This window comes from Podarcis pityusensis, assembly GCF_964106645.2.
Source record: "Podarcis pityusensis genome assembly, chromosome: 3".
Taxonomy (NCBI): domain Eukaryota; kingdom Metazoa; phylum Chordata; class Lepidosauria; order Squamata; family Lacertidae; genus Podarcis; species Podarcis pityusensis.
This window is the reverse complement of record NC_138026.1, coordinates 67,125,736-67,141,575: the sequence shown is the minus strand read 5'-3', so window position 1 is coordinate 67,141,575 and position 15,840 is coordinate 67,125,736. Positions and strand designations below refer to the sequence as shown.

The 15,840-nt window shown below is 40.4% G+C and overlaps 1 protein-coding gene across 1 annotated transcript; it reads right to left on the bottom strand.

The window, feature by feature from the left end:
* Positions 1 to 2,617: 2,617 nt before the first annotated feature.
* VIP (vasoactive intestinal peptide) lies at positions 2,618 to 14,656 on the bottom strand. Its single transcript, XM_080998775.1, has 7 exons — positions 14,293 to 14,656; positions 12,512 to 12,632; positions 7,977 to 8,117; positions 7,592 to 7,696; positions 6,081 to 6,218; positions 5,462 to 5,582; positions 2,618 to 2,993 (listed from the first exon to the last, which is right to left on the bottom strand). The coding sequence occupies exons 2-7, from the start codon at positions 12,616 to 12,618 to the stop codon at positions 2,985 to 2,987; spliced, it is 621 nt and encodes a 206-aa protein (XP_080854901.1). The 5' UTR covers positions 12,619 to 12,632; positions 14,293 to 14,656; the 3' UTR covers positions 2,618 to 2,984.
* Positions 14,657 to 15,840: the final 1,184 nt, after the last annotated feature.

Genomic DNA, 15,840 nt, shown 5'->3' with positions numbered 1-15,840 from the left:
CTAGTCTCTGGGATGTTCTGTTTGTAACACTCTCAAACTTGCACACCCTTTGACCCTGAGGAAATGTGAGGAATGCTATGGCAGAGAAAAAATGGATCTCCCCCATGGCCAAATTTATAAAAACAAAGCTTCCACCCCTCCCCCCCACCCCACAACATATTCTACCCACGGTTAAGAGCCTGTTGGTGGAGCCTGCCTCCTCTTCTGGGTGAGAGAGGGGAGGGGAGTGTGTACACCTTAGGTGAGAGATAGGGATGTCTTACTGGATTCACCCCCCATTTCTTAGCACATAGCTAATTGGCATTCCTAAGCTATAGCCAGCGGGATTGATTAATTTCCTACAGGAAGCAGTGATGGCTTTAAAAGGTTAGAAAAATTCATTGAGGACAGTGGCTCCAATACTTTGGCCACCACATGAGAAGAGAAGACTCCCTGGAAAAGATCCTGATGTTGGGAAAGATGGAAGGCACAAGGAGAAGGGGACGACAGAGGGCGAGATGGTTGGACAGTGTTCTCGAAGCTACCAGCATGAGTTTGACCAAACTGCGGGACGCAGTGGAAGACAGGAGTGCCAGGGGTGCTCTGGTCCATGGGGTCACGAAGAGTCGGACACGACTAAATGACTAAACAACAACAAAATGTTGAAAGCTACTAGCCATGATGGCTGTGCTCTGCCTCCACAGTTGGTGTCAGTAATGCTTCCAAATACCAGTTGGTGGAAACCACAGGAGGGGAGAGAGCTCTTGAGCTTCCGGGTTTCCCACAGGCCTCTGGTTGGCCACTGTGGCAACAGGATGCTGGACAAGATGGGCCAGAGATCTGATCCAGCAGGCTCTTCTTATGTTCTTACGACTGGTGTTTTGTGCTATTTTACTTTTTTTTTGCTGCATACATTGTTTTAATTATAGTTTTATTGTATATTTATTTTGAATTAGGAAGTGTTGTTCATATTTGTTAATGCTGTGAGCTTCTTTCACATCAGCTTGGTTGTTGGAAAAGCAGCTTTCGCGTATTCAATCAAATCAAGTGATTTTCTTTGGAGTATGCCAAGGTAGCTGCTGGGTACCTATGAGTTTCTCATACTGTTTTGGAGAACCAAATATTCTATTGAGTGCCATTTATTCCACCTCTGCTTTATGTGGCACCCCTCTTTCGTGATGGCCATATACACGCCATAATTTCACAGAGCAAAATAGGAACACTCCTGTAACACTCCTACAGTTGTTATAGCAGAGATCGTTGCTTGAGATGCCCACTTGCACACCTTCCTCGCTTAACGTGCAGATGGTTGGGGACTCAGCACACAGGGTGACACACACAGGGACCTTGCGGGTGGGGCTTGCATTTGTAGTGCTGCCCCCCCCATCCACAGCTGCAGAGTGAATGTGTACAAGGGAGCTTACAAAACTGATGGTAAAGACAAAGCAATACACCACCTGAGGCCACTGCCTCACATTGCCTAATGGTAGGAGCAGCTCTTGTCTAGACCATTCTGTTGTACTGGAACTATTTCAGGCATCGCAGAAGGTCGGTTAATGCAAGGTGTGAGCTTGCTTTGAACAGTGCTGCTCCTTGTACTTTGTACTGACCCCTGTTCTCTTGTTTCCTGAAATAACAGAGTTAGGGTGTTGTCTATCACCTGACAACTCCCCAGTTTATTGCAGCACTGAATCAAACCAATGATATTTGCAGTGATAATAAAATGTCTTTATTGTCTGCATATTTCATCGGTTACATTCATTTTGGGAAAAAATAGTAAAGTGTCTCCAGTCCTACATATATATATATATATATATATATATATATATATATGGAATACTTTCATTGGTAAACATATACAATGTCAAATGCACTTTAATCCTAGCATCCATGATTTTAGCACAAAATGATTTTAACAAATCAAGGGGAAGCGTTTCACCTTTGGCAATTGTGGGATTACATTGATTCTGATAGCCCAGTAGCTATATCATTAAATGGAAAAAGATACCTATAAATATACAGGATATATATCTGACTTTAGTTTGCTTGGCTATGAAAATAATCTGAATTTGCACCAATGATGCAGTTGCCTATGAAAAAATCCATCCAGTGTTGTGCCCTTTTACTTTAATTGGTAGTCTTTCACAAAGGTTTATCTACATTTGGAGGTGGGGGAACATTTACTAAACCTGGGGGTGGGGAGTTTTAAAAATGTCTCTCATCTGACTGAGATTTTTCTCAGTGTCCTCAAAATTCCTATAGGTATTTTGCCTTAGGAGACCCCTCCAGATGGTCTGGAATCTTGCTGGCAGGGAGAAGAGGGTTCAATGGCACCTTAGGGGTACATTAAACACACCTGATAAGTGTTATGAATTGTACTGAAAAATATTTCACCACCACCACTCCTAAATTCCTACCAACATTTTGCTTTAGAAGAGTTCTTCAACATATCCCTCTCCAGTTTCATCTTAGGGAAGTATAGTGAAGCAGCAATTTGAATATAGTTAGTTCATTTGGAGTCATGCCGTATCCCCATCACTGCACTGAAAAAGTGAGAAAGCTCACTCTCTGCCCATCCAGTTCATGAGTTCAAGATAGTAGTTTAAGTGCTAAGGAGCAATTAATCAGCATACAGTGATTTTGTATATGCAGCCATAAGCAGCAGTTTAATGTACTTTCTGTCCTGTGCGTTGCTTGTCTTTCTTTGAAATGCAGTTATCAAAATAACAGATTTACAGCATAAGAGATCATAGGACTTGTTGTGAGTTAAAACTAGCATACATATGTACAGCTTTAGGTAGATCACTCTAAAGTAATATTTACAGTGTAAACATCCATTTTTATTATATAAGAAACAAAAATATCACAATTTTCACTTCACAATATATCTGTTTTGGTTTAAATACGGAAATCATCTCTTTGAAATACTATGAGAAACTCAAAAAAATAGTTTGATCTCATCTTTAGGACTTTTTGCAGGATTTTTTCTTTTTACGGAGTTGTCTTCAGACATTCTAGGGAGAGAGAAAAATAACACGTACTTTAGAACCATTAATTTAGAAAATGATGGTAACACTTATTAAAAGATTGTACAGTAATCCTGAATTTTTTTAAAAAGTTCTCAATGCATATGCTAGAAATGGGTCTGAGTGACTCACTCAGTCTTTTGCCTACTTACCTGGGAGTAAGTCCCATTGAATTCTTTGGGACTTACTTTTGAGTAGATGTATAGGATTGCACCATAGGTAAAGAAATCAAATGAACCATGGTTGCTATTGCAATGCTTCTGATGGTATACAATTGATGTTAACAGTCTCCCACTTCGTGACACTTCTGCTGAGCCCTCAGGGCATTCCCTTCTCTTGAAGAATAGAGCTGTGTGTGCTCTATGCTCCTCAAGCTAGCAGGCCACCCTCAGGTGTAGCAAAAAAGCTATCGCATCATCATTGTTGAAGTACAAGTCAACTGGTGGAATGGGTGGGAACAGGAGTGCAGTTTTGTCTATCATTTCAGGCAGCAAAATGTTTGGGGCTGGTGTGGCTCAGGTGGCAGCCATATGCAAACACAGGCACTGTACCCAGTTAGGTCAGTGTATAGGATAAAAACCTTTTAAATGTGACTTCCGTCTTGTCAGCACCAAGACTGTAGCTGGAACTGGACCCTAATCAGTGGATATTCTCCTACTGTCTGTGGCAGCTGTGGACAGCCTTTGGTGCTCTAGATATTGCTGAACTACAACTCCCATCATCCCAGGCCATTGACCATGCTTGCTGGGGCTGATGGGAGTTGTAGTTCCGCAACATCAGGTGGGCTAAATGTTCCCTACTGCTGGCCTACTGAATTGGTTGTATGTTCTGGAGATGGAAGTGAAGCCAGGGCAAGGGCGTGGGCTAAGTCTTGGAAAGCAACTTATTGAAATTGCTTGTCCATTGCCTGCTTAAGGACAGAACTCCAAACCTCTAGTATTTCTATCAGGGCTATCCAATCCAGGGGCCTCATATTCTTTGCCAGCATCACTAATGGTTGCACTTGCTTTCAGGAAAGATCTGGAGCCAGAGACAAGGCTCTCTCTTCCAATGCTGTGGGCTTTGTATAAGAGGTGATAAACCTGTGGCACCTCCAGATGTTGCTAATTCCAACTCCCACCAGCACCAATGGTCAGGGATGAAAGGGCTTGTAGTCTGACATCATCTGGTGGGCCACAGCTTTCCCATCCCTGGTTGTTCAACAGTGGCTCATGTTGTTGGGCTGTTAGCCAGTAAACAACAATAAACTTGTACAAATGCAGTCCTCCTTGGGAAAATGTCATGGTAAATCAAATCATCTTCGTGGCATGGCCAATAATGTCATTTAACTGCCCAAATATGAGCTGCAATAAGATATAGGGACTTGTCTTTAAGCATCTCAATGGCAAAATAAGATAAGAATGATAAGACGCATCATTTCCTCTAATAGCAAACCCAGATGGTTGAGTGCCCAATAGGATTGGAGCCAAAGTAGAAACAAGAGAGAAGTAGCAGGATGCTTAGAGTTATGCAGAAGAACAAAGGGGTGGGTTTTTTTTCTTTTAAACAAAAAACAAAGGGGGCAAAACCCCAAAGTCCATTTCAGTGGCATCCTGAAATGGACCACTCCTGTTGATGGATGGGGATGCATGGTTTAAATAAATGCATAATTTCTCTCAAGTTATGTTTCACAGGACTCCTTCAGAAAAAAACTTCACTTCAACAAATTCAAACTCTAATAAGTGTAAAAATCATTTTATGTTTGACACTGATTGCATGCCATCTACCCATATTATCCTCAGTACTCACTGATATAAGAAGTCAACGTCCTTCCCACAATGCCTCTTTTGACCCACTTAGGCTGCAATCCTACCCATGTCTACAGATAAATAACTTCCTTTGAATTCAACGGGGCTTTCTCCCAGGTAACTTGTGTTCGTACTGCAGCCTTAGTAAATAGCAACCCACAATGTGAGTGTCACTAATATGAATATGAACCAGACTTCTGGCCAAGAATCTTTTTATGCTTACCCACTAACTAGATGGTCAGATTCAGAAGCGACTTAGATTTCAACTAATCAGAAGGCCATGAAAGGTGTGAGGAAGTTGTGGATGGACTTATTTTTGTTTTAATTAAAAGAAATGCCAGTGTAGTTATCCTCAGAGACACAGTACTATTCACCCTAATTAAACAAGTCAGTTTGGGTTTCATGCCTTAGCACACACAATCTGAGAAAACCCAAGTGAGCCAGGTAAATTAACACTATCAAACCACTCATTTTCATTAGAAATACTTCACAGATATTATCGTTATTTAATCCATGCAATTATCTTCCTGTGATGTGATTCCCACAGAAATGTCATATGGGAGGCAGGTCATTAAGAGCAATTTTCTGGAAAACCCTGGTGGCACATATGAACTATGCACATAATAAACGTAAGATGGTTACTCTGGTTGGGAAGATGTTCAGACTTACCAATGGGAGGTGATTCAGAAGCTCAAGGTCATCTACAGTGACATCATCATAGTTTTCGGAGAAGGCAGGGTCAAGCAATTCCGTTTCATCCCGAAGGCTGGCTGGGTTTAGCTCTTCCTGACTGGCAGAGCAGAAGCTTAGATTTAGTTTAATTTACTTCTTGGAATTCATCTTAGAAACTTTCTCCTTTGTTGCATTTTATTGCATCATTAGCCTTTATTAAAATGATTCAACCTGTCTAGCTTTATTATACAAAACAATGTATAGCACTTTTATAGAAATCAGTTTACCTCAAGGCATAATGCTGAACATTTTAGTTAATAATTATGTAATTGCTGCTTGAGAACAAGCGGGTTAGTTCTCACATTCTTAGTTAAATCATGCCTTCTATAGAAAGCATGGAAAAATATGGCTGGATCGTGATGCCCTTTCTTTCTGTACACAATCTTTGTTCTTTCAAGCTATTTTTGTTATAAATTGTCCTCAGAAGAAAGACGCTGTGATACAACGTCGCTTGCACTTTTCTATATGTTAAAAGGAAGATTGCGTTAATAGCTCGTCACTGCTGGAGACTTCTAAAAAAAAAACCACCTGTCTTTTGTGCACTCTTTCTTCCTACCTTCTTTTCCCAGTTAAAACAGAGTTCAAATATTTCTTCACAGCCATCTGCTTTCGAAAGCGACTGTAGTTGTCAGTAAAGACAGCATCTGAATGGCGTTTGACTGGCGGTGTCTGTTCATCAAGGGGAGTGTTATTTCTTGAACATAAAAGAGACTTGCAATTAATACACGAGCCAATCAAAATGAAAGAATTTCAAAACCCACAGGTTGTATTTCTTGAAAGCTAAGTAACTGATGGAAAGTCTATTCTCACTTTTTTTCCCCCTACATTAATACAATGACCTCATTTCTTGACCATGCTCTTAACACAGGTGTGGGGAACCTTTGCCGAACTACAAATCCCACCAGCCCCATGGTTAATATTTAGAGGGCCAAAGGTTCCCTTCAATGGTCTTAAAATGTCTGTGGAAGATTGCTATTCTATATGCACTTACCTGGGAGCAAGCCCCACTGGACTCAATGGGTTTTACTTCTGAGTAGGCATATATAGAATTGCATTGGAACTGTCTCTTATAGTTGTTTTCATCTATTGTTTGCTCAGAATAGACCAACTGAAATCCATGGGCCAAAGTTAGCCATGGCCATTAATTATAATGGATTACTCTGAGTAAAAGTTAGTTGACTAAACCAAATTTACTCTGAAAAGAATTCAAGTCTGGTGGTAATAAATATCGAAAAGACACTTTTGAGTTCTGTCCTGCACTGTTAAGCATGCTTGAAAACCCCACTGAAATCAGTGCAAAATAAGCATGGATCTCTCATTGATTTCAAGCAAAACAAGCAGTGACAAATGCTTGGTGGATAAAATACAGCATACTATGAAATGGAGTTGCCTTTATACTTTTGACTGTCAGTAGCTCTCCCAGCTAGCAGTCTCTTTGCTATCTGTCAAGGATGCTTTAGCTGAGATTCCTGCATTGGACTAGATGACCCTTGGGATCCCTTCCAACTCTATGATTCTTTGACTCTTCAACAGGAGATATCAGGAACTGAACGGGGATTTTATGCAAGCAAAGCTAAGACTACATCCCTCCCACCATATTTGGCATACTGCTTGTACCAGTTATGGATAAGCTTGTACCAATTATGGCTATCCAGGTTTAAAAACTTGGCTTTCAGATTTCACTTTCAGAACACTGGAGACACTGAGGGTGGCCTGCTAGCAGCGACCAGCGGAGAAATGAACGCTGGGAGGAACGCAGAGAGAAGAAACATCATGGTGCACCTGCAGCAGCACAACCAGATGACTTCATCTGCCCCAGGTGCAACAAAACATGTCTCTCCCACATCGGTCTCTACAGCCACAGCAGGCACTGTAACTCTCCAGCAGTTCAGCTTCACCCCCAAAGTTACACTCCTCCATTGTCTCCCAAGATAGATGCCAACAAAATACAAACACATGATGATCGTATGATCAATGTTTGAATTCAAACATAGTGGAATGTGGGTATTTAAGAGGAATGTAGGGGAAACCAGCTGAGTCTGGGAAACAGGAGTAATAGTTACTAACCCAACTCTTTTTCCTATAAGTGATTCCAAATATTTTCTTGCTGAAATTTGACCCAAAAGTTTGCTGTAGCCACTTGTGAAGAGTCCATCAGCATGTCTTGTGTTCCTGCAATTGAAAGTCCTACAGTAAAAAGCTGTGACCTACTTTTTCAAGATTGTATATAGTTTCATATTTACAGCTAATGCACAGACAAGCACATAGTTACTGCAGCTAAAGATATGTGGATCCTTACAGTTCCAAACACATAATTCTAGTAATGCAAACATAGCTTAAAGACCATGAAAGAGGAAGAGAGGAATGGTCAGAAAGCTTCAGTGAAATTACAAGCAGTTCAGTATTCAGATTTGCAATGATTATTAGATTTTTTAAAAAAGGAATGCCTTACCTATCCATAGCTCTGTACACATCATAATAAAACTTGTCATTCTCAGGTAGTGTAGTTTGCAAAATGTCAGCCTCAGATTTTAATGAGCCTTGAGAATGATCAGATTCACTTGCCCCATCAAATGGCATTCTGTTTCCTAATCTAGTGAAGAAGAGGAAAAGAAAACAATGTTTGAAGATGCTAGAGAATTCTTACAATCGCCTCCCAGGTTAATATTGACTATTACTATAAGATGCCTATAGTAAGCAATTCATAAATGAAATCATTATTCTCATTCATTATGACAATGAAGAATATTAGTCACAACTGCAGATATTTTAAAACTGTGTCCATATCATGCAGATGTCCCTACTCTTTCAATTATTTCAGTACAGACTTCACAATGAACAGTTATACATGCAGAATGATTTCATTATGTGCTGATAAGATAATACAGAAAACATGGTCCTGCCAATGGGAGAAATTTAGGTACACTAAGCTCTCCCATTCAAATCAAGGGGACTTCAAAGTAGTTAACTTCAGTTGATCACAACCATAGTAAATGACCTAAGGGAGTTTCAGTGCGAAAATGAGATTTTTACAGTGCAATCCTATTCATGTCTGCTGAGAAGTAAGTCCTATTGACCACAAATGGACCAACTCCCAGGTGCATGTTTATAGCATTGCAGCTTCAGTCTGTAATTTAACTTATTGTATAAATGCGTGCACATGGCAGTCCCTGTGGTGTTATATTGATAAACCTCAAACATGATGATGGGAGCAGGACAAGGCAAATTAGAACACTATGCAAAAGTCAAATGCCATGGTTTAAGTATGGTGACCAGGTAAAAAAGAGGACAGGATTCCTACACCATTAACAGTTGTGTAGAGGAGGGAATTCTAGCACATGTAGCTAGCATAATAAGCTGTTCCTGCCAAATTTCCCTCTTCTACACTATTAAAAGTGTTGAAGTTCTGTCCTCCATTTCACCTGACCACCTTGTTATCAAGCTCCAACAATCTTATACAATTGAAGAAACTTCATTTCTTCAAAGGATCTTACAGAGCTCCCAAAGGCTTTCTGTAAGTAAAAGAATGTTTCCTTGTACGAATACACAAATGTAAACGAGAAGCCTCCTCAGTTTGCTGATGCTGTTCTTCATAAAATCAAACCCCCAGCCAGCAGTCTCTTTGGATAATTTACCTGACAAGATTGGGGAACCTTCAAACATCACTGAATTTTGGCCAAACATTTGGCTTCCCAGGGCTGATTTGACAACTGTAGTCAATAGATAATCTCAAATGAATGATAATCTCAAACTACAAATCAATAAAACAATTTAATTGTAATAGTTGTTTCGAAACAATGGTTGGACAAAGTGATTCATAGCATGCCAACTATTAACCACAGGGTAATCACACTGAACTATTCAGAACTGAATATGTGACCCAATCGGATATATACAGAAAGTAAGAAAAAACTAAGATCAGAAAGATTATGGTTTGAATATCTGCTAACCTTTTTCTGTGAAACTGACAACCATCTCTGGCTTGAGATGACTAGTTCCATATTCCTTCCTGCTTCTATCTTTTCATTTCAAGTATTTGTATACCACTTTTTATCAGAATCGATCATAAAGCAGTTTACAAAGGAAATTAAACACCAAAATTAAATAATACTGTATATAAAGCAGATAAATCAAGACCCATTCAACTCAGTCCCCACCAAAATTCCTCAGTCAGCCACCACCTGGACACATTCACCCTCCCTCACTCTCAACAATCACCCTTCCCAATAACCTGCGTAAATTCTAAAACTAATATGTGATGTGACTAAAGGAAGAGAGCGTCCTAGTTCTGATATGATGTTGAAAGTCATGTTTCTGCGAAAAAAAACTTGAGCTGGGGGACATTTAATGCTCACTTAAAATCAGTGGTGTAGCGTGGGGGGTGGAGGGGGGCCGGCCGCACCGGGCGCAACATCTGGGGGGGGCGCTCGCACTCGCAGCTCTCTGCCCCTACCTGGCTCACGGGTTAGGGGGCGCAAATTACTTGCCTTGCCCCGGGTGCTGACAACCCACGCTACGCCACTGCTTAAAATATACAATGGGATCTTGAAGCTCCTGGAGGTTAGTAAGAGGTGGAAATAATCCCCAGCACTTGTTTTCCCAAATTTTCTCAGAAAAGGCTTTGATAAAAGCTAATTTTCTCCTAAGGATTCTTTGACATAAAATTCTTTTTGAGGTAAGATCCATGGACAATACTGAGTGCTACTTATAGCAAACATATAATCTATGATGCCCACTTTAAGATTCTTCCAGCCCTTTGATTCTAGAACTGCTTCAGTTCTGAATTTTCCAATGTGTTTAATACATAGACATGCTATAAAGTCCTTTGTAATGATGGTTTTGTGTTGATTTGACATCTGAGTTTTCGATTATGTTCTATAAGATGTCTGTTTCAAGCACAGGGTTGAGAAAAATATTTTAAGTCATATATGAGAAACCCATGCCCTTTCATAAGTTGTTGGACTCAAAATTTTTAACAGCCCAGGTCAGCATAGGTAGAGGTCAGGCATGATGTGAGTTGTAGTTGAATACCATCTGGGGAGCAACAGGTTCCCCACCCCTGAGTAATATGTTCCTCTTATCACAGACTAAATACCAAGGTAGTTGTGATGGAAAATCACTTGATGAATATTACCTATGTTTCACTTCAACCTGGCTGTCTCTTTGTATGGAATTCCATTCTGTCAGTCCTAATCATGATCTAATGGGTAAACACAAGAATATCTGGATCCTCTTTTGAAGGACCCAAATTGTCTCTGACAGACTAGTGCCGTTCTCAAAAGCACAATTCAACAAGAACGCCTTTCATCTTGCCGTGCCCCTTCTGTGCCTATTAACAAGCTATTAGAGCATAAATGTGCTTCTGAAGCTGGACATTTAGTTGGCTGGCATTCACTGCTAATGACCGCTAAACTAGGCTAGCACCTAGACTGTTGAGTGCTAATACTCAAGCAGCTCATGATAACCGCCATTAAGAGGATGAATGCAACCAATAATTGTAGACATGTTGATCTGGATTTATATTCTTCTTCTATATAATAGTCCATATTAAACATTTGTAGTAATGGAAGCTGAACTAAAGCTAGAGGTTTTATGTTTCCTGGCAGAAGAGCAGTCAGGAGGCTTAGGATGGACTTTGCTAGATATACACAAGGTCTTGTTGTCTGTTATAAAACAAAGTTTTATTTTGGCTCTCTGTTTTACTTTTAGATATTCAGTTGACAGTATGTAGGTTGGGGTGCTGGATCTGCCAGTGTGATCCCACCTCACTTATCGGTGAGTTTATTATATTGTGTGAATAGGACTCTTGAGTGCCTTTGAACGAAGATGGAATGGATGAATCTTCTAGTTAGTTTCTAAAGATTCTCCTGTTCTGGCTGGAATATGTACGGTAGATAGTGTTCAGGCAACATGCCTCTTGGTTTTATTTACTAAACATTTTTCTCTGAGTTTTAATATGTAATTGGGCAGTAAACGTGTGGTTTTAAGAATATCCATGTCTATGTCAAATGCTTATTAAAGAGCTATCTTTTATCCCTGGACAGATTGCTTTGAAATACACCTGACTGTTTTTCCTCTGTCCCCCCTTCTTGCTGTGTGTGTGTATACCTGCATCCTTTCATAAGGAGAGGACCGTTGGAAGCTAAAAGTCAGGCCCTTGAGGAGGAGGATGGTGATGATTATGATAATGATTTATTGTACCCCAGCCGCTCTGGGCATGGATCCTAGATCACACCAAGCTTACAACAGCAATTTCAACACAGTAATAACTAATGGTGAAATTCTGGTGAAACAACCTTCCCTAACCTGGGGCTTTCCAGATGTTTCAGACTCCATCAGCCCCAGCCGGCATGGCCAGTGGTCAGGGAGGATGGGAGCTGTAGTTCAAGAACATCTGGAGAGCTCTATGTTGGAGAAGGCTGTGATAAAAGGATGGCATGGAAGTAAAACAGATAAAGCAAATGGTAAAGAGAGCCATCGTATTTTGACTCTTTGGCTAGGTATTGCAAGGTTGCAGATACACTTCCATTGCATGCAAGGAATCTCAATGATTTTTCAAGGGCACTGAACTGAATAATTTGATGAACATTTTGGACTAACATCTATCAAAGTTACTGCCAAGTAAATATGTCCTCATTTCTTCCTGTCCATTCGTATTGAACTAGTTAGCTATTGCTAGCCTCTTACGTATGAAACAGTGAGAGTCAGTAACAAAAGGCGTAAAAGCGTACATGAAATATCCAGTCAAGCTATGCCCAAAGTTAAGTTTTCAAAAAAATGCTCAGTTCCCTTTTGGCTAGTCCAAGTAAAATGATTTTGCAAATTTTCCTAAGGACATTCAGCTTGGCCATTGCAAGGTAGGCAGCATTAGAGCATTTCAAACTGGAGGGTTGGTTTTTCTTGTTACAGTTTTGTGACATCTGCATCTCCTGCTGGATTTGCAAATCATGCTGTTCTCTAGGTAGGCTTAGCTGGAGCAGCCCTTACCTCATAGCAGAGTATGTTCCCAGAGGAGGCAAAGCAAGTGCTTGAGTGCAGAGGACATAGAGGAGAGCAAAGGAGAGGAGAAGCTGGGAGCCACTTCCATGTTCCATCTCTGTGGACCTGCCTGGACAAAGATAATTTTAAAAAATGTTAACCTCTTGTTGTCAATGCCCAAATTTTGGATAAACAAAAAGACATGGCAAAGGGTGGCCTAATAAACATGAAATTGGTAATTCTGAATAGGCAAAGGAAGACCACTGTAGGGCACATTTCAAAATATTAAAAAATTATACTAATTTAAAATATTATTAATTGGGCAAAATCATTTGGATTCCTGGTGTTAAGGCATTGTCCTTGAACAAGAAGTTTGAGAGAGGCAAATAAGTTTCTTATGACAGATTCCTTGTGAGATAAGTAATGTGCAGTTGGTAGCAAAGGCATGGATGATTCTGGAATGAATGAGAAGATGAATCACAACAACCATTCATTGCAGGGGGTTGGACTAGATGACCATCTAGGTCTACAGTTCTATGATTATTTGCTGCCTTGACAGATCAACTTCTTCATGCATTAAAAGTGCTTATTTTGGTGAGATACACAGTATAAGTTCCCTAGAAGCTTTAGGCGAAGCTTAACTTAAAAAAAAGGTCAGAGGGTTGACATGCAAGCCGGCAGAGAGAGAAGGAGATAGGTACACAGACTGACAGAAGAAATCACCTTGTTAATAGTATATTGGGGTCAAAATGTTAATTTAAATCACTTTGATTTTCATAGTGATTTTCCTGTGTCTGGTATTAAAATATGACCATATAACTTTGATATTTCTGCCACCTGACTTACTTTGTTATTGAGCCTAAATGTATTTTACTGCTTTAACAACTGAAAATGCACCATGTATATAATTCAGCATATAAAATCATACTATTTATGAAATGTACAGAGCAGGCATGTTTACTCAGAAGTAAGTCCCACTTTGCTCACTGCCAGATAACTGTGCGCAGGACCGCAGCTGAAGACAAAAAGTGCAGTTCCTCTTTACAGCTTTGAATCATGATAGTAAATAAATGCTGTTTGCAACCCAGTAGCAGTTACTCGGCGAAACCATTGAAATTCACTGGGAACAGGTCCAGAACTTCCACTTTAAGGGCTTTGGAACTAGAGACAAGGCACTAATGAGCTGGAAAGGGATTTCACATGGCTGTAACGATAATTCATTCATTCTCATGCAAAGGCATCTCTTTTCATTGTTTTACAGTAGCAACTGCACACAAAAGCCCCCCCCCCCCCGTGTGGCAGGGGGGAGCTGCATTCCCTCCATCAGATACCAAGAATGTTGCTAAGAATAAAATCCATGTGAAATGCCAGTGAAATTGAAGTGGACAATTTCAGAGGAAAGGTCATGTGCAACACAATTCACACTCTAGAAATCTGGATATGGGAGAAGAAGAAGCAGAAAGAGAAACAAAATTATGATAATAAAATAGAAAAAGAGTAGTAGCAAGGACTCCCATAAGCATAACAGCCGGAAGTAAGATCAAAAGCAGGAGCGGATCTGAAATACTGATTATTTTTCCTGAGGCCAAAGGAAACAACTTCAGTTATCTGGGAGATTAATCAGTAAAGGCATCAAAAGAAGAATTATCTCTCGAGCAGATTTGGTTCCAGTCTGTGCACAGAAACTTTTTAGCCGTATTTCTTTTGTCACAAACAAACATTAGTTTGGTATTTCTCTGAACTGAAATCTACCAGCACCACAAAGGGAAACTCCTAAAACTTTTACTTACAAAGCCGGAAGAGGAACCTCAAAGGCAGGTGACACGAGGAGCTTTCCGAAGTGCTGAATTCCCTCGGCAGCTCCTTGGCTGATCCACAAGTTTCTTCCTCAGGTGCTGAGCAGGAATGTGCCAAGGAAAGTGCCTGTCAGTTTCTGCTCCCTCTAACTGCCGGTCTGAAGTTTCAGCAGCTCTCCTTCCTGGGCGAATGCCTCTCTCCCCCTTCAGTGCACTCTGTGCAGCCTTTCAAGCAGCCTCATCTTATAGGGTTTATATACACAGGACCACTTTTCCGCTTCAAAAAGAGCAATCACGTTACGTTGGAGACGTCACACTCCCAAGGGGATGAATGGAAATGTCTGTGATTGTTTTGTCCAGGATGCTGTGAGACAAAGGAAGTTCATATTTAATTCATGGGAAGCCCCCCCCCCCCCCGCCTCCTCTCTGTTTAAATTGACTTATTGCTATATTGATGAATGACTTAACATGAGTAACACTGGACTGGGCAAAGAATGCAGCTTTTAAGACACAAATCCTGCTTTCAGGAAGATGGGACTTATAAAACAGAAACCCAGAGCATTAAGTCATAGTTACCCATAGTGGGTCTCTTCTCTCCCCAATTCTTTTAATTTCAGGGAAATTGCCAAGCCAGAGCTCCCTGACACGTCTTTGAAAGATGAGCAAGAAATATCAGAAGATCCTGATATCAATTTCAAGACATACGACTATGTCTTTGACTTCTAAATTCTCAGATCAAAGAACAACTAAGTTTGAGTACTGTGTATGTTTGATTTTAACATCAGGCTATACTAAAAGTTATTTTCATATTACACAGAGAGCAAACCTAAGTGCTTTGCTTAGTAGAATTTCCTACATTTTTACACTGGAGCAGATAATACCTAGGATGTTCCTTTTTAATATTTTACTTTTCATATATTCCTATTTCTTCACTCTGCCAGATATCCTTTCTTTTCAATACCCTTTCTTTTCAAAGACAGGACTACTTGCTGCTCTCTCTCTCATTTTACCCAACGTGTTTGCCCATTTCAGCAATCCCAGCTAATAAAGCATTAGTCAAAACTTGTACCCATAAACTAAACCAAATAATGGCTGACATTTAACTCTCTAGTTTGTTTGTATCACTGATTCCCCAGAATTAGCTGGTTAAACATTATTTATTGTAAAGGGAAAGACACATAGAACATGAGGCCAATTCTTGGTGCTGAAAAAGAGAAACGACTCGTAAAGTGAAAAATTCCCCACAGATAGACTATTAGGTTTCAATGAAATTCCCAGCCTTGGACTCAAAAAATGTTACTTCATCTGAGTGAGGGCTCAACAGAGCCACACCTCAGATCCTCTTCCAAAGGCTGTGGCTTGTAATATATGAAATATAAGCATAATTGAAAGATATATGTTCAGCAGGACAATTTCCCAGCATGCATGTAGAGAACAGGCTATCTGTCCTAGAGGTTTACCCTCACCAGGAGTGCCAACTTGGCCCCACTACTGTGAGTGCCTGGGGCTGTGGGTGCCATGCAGCATGCATGGCCCTGGCAT